Here is a 9,370-nt window from a genome sequence, read left to right on the forward strand (position 1 = left end):
TATTTTAACACCCATTTGACGAAGTTTTAAATCATAGATTGATGTGACAGTAATAAATAATCGAATAGATGTTATTCTTGTAATCGGAGAAAAAGTGTCGAAAAGATCAAGGTTTGGTTTTTGTTTAAAACCGTTTGTAACAAGCCTAATCGTAAGATTTTCAAATGTTCAATTCGGTCTAGGTTTCTTTCTAAAACCCATTTACATCCTTCGGTTTTTCAACTTGTTGGTAATTTAACTAAGTTCTAAGTTTTGTTAGAAATTAGTGAATGTATCTCATTATTCACAGTCTCTTTCCAAAACATAGAATCAGGTGATACTAAAACTTCTTGTAAAGTATTTGGATTATCCTTAATATTATAAATATAATAGTCAAAACCAAAATATTTTTCAACTTCAGCTCTCTTACTCTTTAATTTAAAATTTTCTTGATTTTGTTGAGGAGTAGATGAGCTAATTTTAGTAAAAATATTTTGTCTAGATTTTTTACCCCCACTATTTTTGGATTTAAAAGGACGTTTTTCTTCATGAAAATTTGCAATGTCGGATTCAAAGATCATATTATTTTCAATATTAAAAAAAAAAAATTATAGGGTGTACTATTTTTTGCATATCCAAGAAAGTCACCTTATGTAAAACATCCAATTTGGGCCTCTTAAGATGTGTTAGCCTAACAAATACCAAACAAATCGAAGTTTTAAAAATACCCCCGACTTGACTTATACTCTTTCCATAATTAAAAAGTTGTAGTTTTTGAATTTTTATAAGACACCTTATTTAAAACTTGATAAACAGTCGAAATTGTTTCACCCAAAAACTTGAGCGAGTGCATGAATCAAGTATGGTATTTGTCAACTCAATCAATGTTCTACTTTTTTTTCTCAGGCACACCGTTAGATGCAGGTGGATATGGTGAAGTAGTTCATGGATAAATCTCAATGTCTAAACAAATTAATTGAACTCATTTGAGTCATAATCTTTTAGTCTTTATACCAAATCGATTTTCAATTTTATGGAAGAATTCTTTGAGTTTTTCAAAAGCATCACTTTTATTTTTCTTAATAAATAAACATAAGTATATTTTGAAGAATCATCAATAAAATTAAAAAAGTAATGAAATATCTATTTCCTCTACGAGTTAAAATTCTTTCAAATTTTCAAAGATCGATGTAAATTAAATTTAATAATTTGGTATTTTTCCAACACTTGCATGAGGCCATATTGTAATTTTTTCTTGATTACAAATTTCACATTTTTTAAAATCATTTATCAGTTTGAAAATTAATCCCAAATTACTCTTGATTGAAACATATCTACTAGGGGTGGGTATTGGGGGCCTACACCCCGCTCCCGTCTGTCCCGCCCCAAAATTGTATTAAAAAATTGTATTGTCTAGACCTCCTTTACAAAGGTTAGCCTAAGAGGCCAAGGTAATAGAATTTTGTGAATACAATTCTAACAAATTTAAAAACTATAGTTATATTTACAAATTTTAATTTAAAATTTAAATTATGTGATAATTTGGGTACAAAAATGTTTTTCAGACCCAAGAATAGTTTTTAGACCCAATGAGCCATGGGTACCATTGGACTAGGTAGGGGGTGGGGGGGATGAGATGTCCAACCCTGGCGCCCCGCCCCCAGGCACTAGGGATGAGATGGTCCGAACCACACCTTAGACTTCAAACCTTGAGATTACAAATTTATGTTGCTGCCTTTCTTGTCAAGTGTTCTCTTTACGTTGAATATATTTATGTGATCCCATATCACATATTTTATATATTTTAATATTATTTTTATTTTATTTTATCTTATTCTTATCAAACTAATTGAATTATTCTACTTATCATCCATATATCACAAATTTTTTATAAAAAAAATGAAAAAAAAAATTAATGTATAAGAATAATAAATAGAATTATTCTATTTTCTTACCTTCAATGATTTTACAGTGGCTAGATGTGATTACGCTTTTGCCAAGTGCCCATGACCGTATATGTTTTGAACTTGTTTTATTACGTGGTCTTTTGTACTGGGCTGGGCTTGGCGCTTAAACTAGGTTTATTTTTTAAATTAGTTGGGCTGGTTGTATTTTACCGAAAATCACTCTGTTATCATTTATATGGGCTTTATTTATTTTTTTTTTTGAAGGCTATATGGGCTTTATTTAATTGAATAAACATCAACCCATAGACTTAATTCTTATAAAAATATTCCCGGGATTAAAAGTATATTTTAAAGTACCCTTACGAGTCTATGTTTAAGTCAATGTTTCCATTATCTATTTAATTGGATTTGAATAAAATTATTATGTTATACTTTAAATGGAAAATCAAGGAATATGTTATGGGTTTTAAATAACTTTGCTATCTATTAATCATAATATAGCTGAATATTTATTAAATAATCTCGATGGTATGATTCTAAGTAATTCGAATACTACGACACGTTTTCTTAGAATTGTTAGTTTGATGATTTAATAAATGAGGTATTTTCATGACTTCGAATTTCTTTATCGAGCATTATGTTATGAATGTTCATAATATTTCTGACATATGGGAAGGGGTGTTACAGAATTCTACTTTGGCATCTGAATATCTAATTTGGTGGTCTTCTTCTCTTCGTGTAATTCAATCAAATTCCATTTTGAACTTATGAGATACATTCAGCTTGATTGCCTCGATATTCATGGAAAGCAGAAGCAGCTGAAATGGACAACTACAATTTTTAACTTCTGCAAAGCAGAAAAGGGAATCCTGCTATGTACTGATGTTGCTGTTCATGGGCTTGATATTCCTGATGTAGGAGCTTTTTTTTGTTTACTCATTTTTTTCAATTATTATGATTCTTTTCTTCTTCTTTGGACACAATTTAATTAAAGGGGTGCCTTCATTTAACAAATGTTGTAGTTGATACAACAATTAGAAAGTTAGCAAACATCATTAGAACTTTCCCTATGTTGATGCAGCCCGTTTCCATTTTCTTAAACTTATGTAACTAAGGGTGTAAAACAAAACCGGTAAACTGATACCGATTTTGGTTTACTACTGTACCAGTTTTATTTTTCTTAAAATTAGTTAAAATCGGTCCTGTTCTAATTTTTCTATTTTTAAAAACGGACCAGTTCATATATATATTTTAATTGTTTATATTGTATATAATTTTTTTTATATAAAATAGTTTTGTATTATATGATAATTTACTAATTAATATAATATTAAATTTTAAAATCTTATATCACTATAATTTATTATATTAATAATTAAGAAAAATCTAGTTGTAAGTACAATTGCACACTAATATGTGTATCAATCTAATGTGATTGGTCAAAAAGTAGATTTTGTTAAAAACAGTACTAATTTAAATTTTGATTATGAAGGAATCAATATTGATACGCAGATTAGTACGAGACTTTGCTTATACGTAGCACAACTCTTACTATAGTCTATAATACAATTATAATATATATATATCCAAAACCGTACAGGACCGGACCAGTTACACCCTTATAATAATGTAACTTCAACATTTGAACCTAATGAATATTTCTTGACTTTTCCCCCTTCTGTGGTACTGGATTGTGCAGTATGATCCTCCAGATGAACCCAAGGTTAATACTTTCCTCCATTGATCTAGCATATTTTTGTTATCAATTCTGTTAATCTATGTTGATTGGGATCACTGCTTTCAGGAATATATTCATAGGGTTGGTCGAACTGCTCGTGGTGAAGTTGCAAAAGGAAATGCCCTGCTTTTCTTGATACCTGAAGAGTTGCAATTCCTTTGCTATCTGAAGGTAAAAGGATAAATAATCCAATCTGAAATGAACTAGAGACTGCTGCTTTATACAATCCTTCCTATAATCTGGACATTTCTTTGCCCTTATATTGTCACAATGATAGCTGTGGTGGAATGTCCCACTGAAGAAACATTGAGCAGGGCTCAAATTGGTGGCCAATGTCCTTTTTTCTCTTTCTCCATCTTAAATTGTTGCTATGTTACTTGCTTGTTCTGCATTGAAAAATAGGTTGTCATGTCCACTTTCAGGCAGCATTGACATTAAGTGCAGTCTCACCTGCTACTTTCCTGCATTGACATTATGTTGTTAACATCTTTCTACAAACTGCAGGATTTAGATTGGACTAATTGTATTATTGCAGGGAAAGTTGGTGGCCAACAACTATTACTTTAACCAATGGCGGAAGCAGCAATTTTTTTGAAGTGGCCAAATTTTCTAACGGGCGACACATTAAAATTCAAAACTCATAAAAATATATATATATATATATATAATTAAATCTCAATAATTTACAATTTATACGTAGAAATAAATATATGTTTCAAATTTTTGACGATAATATTTTATGAAATAATATTCATCCATTATTATTTTTATAATGAAATATTTAGAATTTATTTTTTTCATATATACTATGAAGTGATCTTTCAGAATGTCATCTTTCATTCAAGTATGTAAGCTAGTTTATTAAGTTTTATGTAAACTCTAGATGCTTTTGTATCGCATTAAGCATATAATACTATAATACAGATCTTAAATAAGTTTTTTTTTGCTCAATGAAGTCTAGAGAATAAAACCTCTCAACTATTTTCTATATAGATCACTAATCTTAATTTTTTTTTTTTTTTGTATTTTTACTTTAGATTCTATATTAAGAAGCCTAATATTGTATAACAAAAAACTTTGGGATCCATATTAATAAATTTATTATTTCTCGTAAATTTAATTTTGATTTAATTTTGGTGCGACTACACTTTTGAAAATAAATAATACATAGAAATTATACAAAATTATGATATTATAGGAAAAAAAATTGGAGAGATATTTTTAAGCATATTGAAATTTTATAAAATTTTGTAGAGCATATGGAGATTATAAATTTTTTTGAGAGGCTATTTTCTATATTTATAAAATTATGATTTAAAAGTAGGGTACATTTTGATTTTTCAAAAAATTTTGGGGGGACATGATACATATTACATGTAGGTCCGCCAGACCGCCACTGACTTGAAAAAGTGGGCTAAAGATGCATATACCGGTCCTACTTATTGGCATATAACTCTCACTCTATGAAAGACATCTTTGACGTTCATCGCCTTGATCTGCAGGTCTTCCCCTTGGTTAAAGGAAATTTATGTCTTTAAACTATCATTCTACATGTCATGGTGCACCTTATTGGTCAAAGGGCCTGCTTGGAATGAGTTGTAGGCCAAGATATCGAGGGTCGCAGGGTCAGGTATCTGGGTTTATTCCCTTGGATTGGGTTTGAAGTACCCTGCCTTGGTGAGGTTCCTTGCGAGGAATGAAGAAGAAGAAGAAGATGATGAAGAAGAAAAAAAAAAAAAAGAGAGAGAGAAGCAAGATTATTGCACTCATGCAGTGCCAAAATATGGATTAAGGATATATTTTGGATAATGAGATGAGATGAGAATCATGTTAATAGTAATGAAATGGTTTGCGAATAATAGTGAAATAGTTTGAGTTCAGATGTATTATTGGATTTTGGGAAATTAGAAAAAAAAGTTAAATAAAATTATTATAAAGTTAAAAAAATTATTTGAATATAATTTTTTAATATTATTTTTGTTTTGAAATTGTTTGAATATGTATTGATGACAACCATTTTGGAGGGATTAGAATGTTCTAGAAATCTAAGGTTTAAGGGCTTTCTTGAATTTAGGTTTATGGGACAATTCGGTTTTACATTAAACGTGTCTACTTGGAAGTTCACTTGATCCTTTGACAGAGTTATGAGTATACAGTGAAATGGTGTGTCATGTTATTAAATTTTTGATACCTCGGAGTTCCAACATCAAATCCTAGTTTTATATTAACATATCCATTAACTACTGTTAAAAAATAAGAAATACTTTAGCTACAAAGGGATTACACAAAAGTGAATCTACAAATTAATGTGGCTTGATGCAGTACGTCAGATTATAAAATTATTTTTAGTGTAAAGTAGATCTAACGGATAATATGAAGCCACATCAGTTTGTGGATTTGGTTTTGTGCAATCTCTTTATGTATATAGCAGTTCTCTAAAAAAATAATTATGATAACATATCTGTCAACTCATGTCGCTTCAAAAATACACACACCATGCATATACATGGCAAGAGAAAAAGGGCGGAGGGGACGGTTGCTTCAAATCATCAAGAGCTTGCCAATTGGGTTGGCATCATAAGAAATCAACTTGAGTAATTAGGGTTGGAGGTGACCTAGTGAATCTAAGTTTTGGGCAAAATTTGATAACATGGGTTTATGTTTAAGAAAAAGCTACTTTGCCACCGAAACCTTATAGCTTTAGTTGACCACTCGGCAAATTTTTTTTTTTTTTAACTTAATGATTAAGAAAGTGATTTTAAGTGTATTAGTGTAATTTTTTTTATTTTTTAAAAATATTTAAATATATTAAAAATGTTAAAAGAAAAATGAAAAAAAAAAAAACCTAAAAGTGTCTAACAGTAACAATTAGCAGTGCTACTCAGGCAGCAGAAAGACTTAGCCAAGTCTTCGTAGTTTTGGGGTAGAGGGTTCTATTTATATATTTTCTTTGTTTCATATAACTATCAAATATCTTCATGAGCTCAAACTAGTAGAAAAAGAGAGAAATAAAAGGCCTTGAGATTATTGTTCATTGCAACATTATGGTAAGTTATAAATTTTCTGGGTCTTGTACACTCAACAAACCCTATTGTGCGGCACAAAGAGGCAAGAACGTTGTTGACCTAGGCAAATCGTGCAAATCAGGTTCTTTCCAGCAACTTTAATCCCATCAAAATTTAATCTCTAGAGCTTTTAGATTGAAACCTACCCTTTTTCTAGGATATACATAGAGAAAATACTACATCTTACCTTTGAATTTTTATTTTATTTTATTTCAAAGTGATAATAAAATGGTATTCCTATAATATTTTCTTTTTCTCTGTTTTTTCTTGAAAGTTTGAAACACGAATTTACTCTTGTTTTCTTCCAAATATTGGAGGATTTGTGATTTCCTGACAGAACTCAAGGAGCCAGACTTAAAATCATCACCAAGAACAGATCATAATTACGATTAATAAGCAAAATCAAATCCGCAAAATGAAAGTAGTAATAATCCAAATTTTAGGATAAAAACAATCTCCTAATGACCAAGTTCACGAGTCTTTTCACGATCTTACTCACCATTCGAACTACCTAAGTAGCTCTGTATGACGTATTCACAGCTGATCAAAGAGATTGTGATCTGGTGCGGTAACCAGCAGGTGCACATAGTCTACGGAGAATCATGAGGTATCCACCCTCTGTAAAAACAAGAATGAAAGCAAAACATGATATTTGATGTTACGAAGTTACTCTGTTTTTGGAAAAGAATCTAGATGGGAGAAAAATACAATTTTGTAAAAGCAAGTTCATGTCATTCCTGCCGTTCATATCATGTTTATCAATATAGATGCTTTACTTAAACTCTTAGCATGGTTTTAGTTAACTTATAGAGATTTGTAAAAATTTTCATTATGATAAGCTCAACTACTATTTTTATCCAAAATGATAGAAGCTGTGACAGATAACTATGAGGATGAGAGGTCAACAAACTTGGATGTGGTTGACTGAAGAAGAGCATAATCTGGAAGGAAAAATTTAATTACAAGCACAATTATGCACTAATATGTGAACTAATCTAATATGATTGATCAAAAAGTAGATTTGATTTAAAATAGTGCTAATTTAAATTTTAAATATGAAAAAATCAATATTAACATGCAGATTAGTACGTGACTTGTACTTAGTAAAACTCAATTTGGAAAGGACTATAGAGTCGTTAATACAATTTGTAGTTATTATCTTAACGATAATAGCATACATGCGTGAGCAGTTAGAACATTAAGTCTATCATGTTAAGTATAGAATCTTGTAATTAAGGAGTGTTCCACTCTAGAACATCAAGTAGGGCTGTGCAAATTTCCGAGATTTCCGACTCCGCTCCGAATTCCGCTCCGAATTCGACTCCGACGGAGTCGGAGTAGTCGGAATTCGGAATCGGAATCGGAGCCACTCCGAAAACGGAGTCGGAGTCGGAGTCGGAGTTCGGAGTCTGGATCTACTCCGAACTCCGAACTCCGACTCCAATGTTTTTAAAAAAACACAGAAGCAAAACGACGTCGTTTTGCTTCTGTGTTGTTTACATTCTTAATTTAAACGACGGCGTTCCTTTAATATAGGAACGACGTCGTATGGCTGCAGGCTGGGTATAGACTCCGGCCGAGGCTGGTTCTTCACTCTTCAGTTCTTCTTCGTCTCGGACTCTCGACTCCCTTCTTCCATTCGCGAAACGCCGAAACATCCCCATTTCTTCTCTCAATCTCGAACTCGTTTTTAATCTTCAACCGTTGGCCGCCTCAAAGTCGAAGCTCTCCCAAGCCGTCAACACAGTGCCCGCCGAGTCGCCTGCATCGATTCACCATTACAAACTGGTAAGCCGTAGGCCTAGGAATGAAAATTTGGCCACTGATTTTTGCTGGATGTATTTAGGTCCTATTTAAACTTTATGTGTTTTGGAAATTGCTGGATGTATCTAGGATAAATTTACAGTAAGGTACATATGTTGTTGAGGTGTAAATGGATTCTTGCGCCAGGTGTTTGAATAAATGCCTCAAAGCCTGAAAAAGCTTTGAGGTCCATCTGTATCTCCCTCTCGGTTCTGCAGCAATGAAGGTTGGAAAGTACATGGCAGCAAGATGCTTGCTAGATATATGAATAAGTATTATACTATTATGTACACGAGTGAGAGTGATTTATGAGACCAAATGCAATAAGAAAGTATTCTAATCAAAGTAATCAAAGTAATCTAAATGGTATTATACTCAAAAGTAATATAGACCAACACATCTAAAAATTAAGTCTCGTGCACGCCCCCTTTTTATTATTCACAAGTAATTAAGTCTATTTGATATGATATGTGACTCCATTAATCTCATCATTGTTGTCGAACCTAACATGGCCCATATATGTCTTGCTTGTGTTTTTCTTGTCGTGTTCAATATATATATATATATATATTAGTTAGGCCGAATTAAAATTATCAACTATTCTTTGATATAAATATTCTTTAGAATTTGAATATACATAGGCATTCGAATCATATTGCTTTAAATGTTGTTGGTGAATAATATGGATCTTGCATTATCAAGCCGGAGGGATTAATATTTTGTGATATATCTTAATTGGTGCGTGTGAACCTATTGCTGTTTGTTTACTGCTGCTGTCATTTGAGAACCACTACCCGATGATAATCATATATGTGTTACTCAATATTTTACATCTATTTTACAATAATGAAAAAATTGTTATAATTTAATAGACATAT

General features: G+C 31.4%; 1 protein-coding gene across 1 annotated transcript; it reads left to right on the forward strand.

Moving 5' to 3' along the window:
• Positions 1-2,593: 2,593 nt before the first annotated feature.
• On the forward strand, positions 2,594-4,094 carry LOC122296842 (DEAD-box ATP-dependent RNA helicase 27-like; the record flags this gene model as incomplete). The annotated part of the gene is made up of 4 exons (XM_043106640.1): positions 2,594-2,804; positions 3,572-3,609; positions 3,691-3,795; positions 4,047-4,094. Coding segments are annotated over 4 exons (402 nt in total), but the record flags the coding sequence as incomplete, so codon positions are not given.
• Positions 4,095-9,370: the final 5,276 nt, after the last annotated feature.

The sequence above is a fragment of the Carya illinoinensis genome, chromosome 15 (genome assembly GCF_018687715.1).
Source record: "Carya illinoinensis cultivar Pawnee chromosome 15, C.illinoinensisPawnee_v1, whole genome shotgun sequence".
In the NCBI taxonomy this organism is placed as follows: Eukaryota; Viridiplantae; Streptophyta; class Magnoliopsida; order Fagales; family Juglandaceae; genus Carya; species Carya illinoinensis.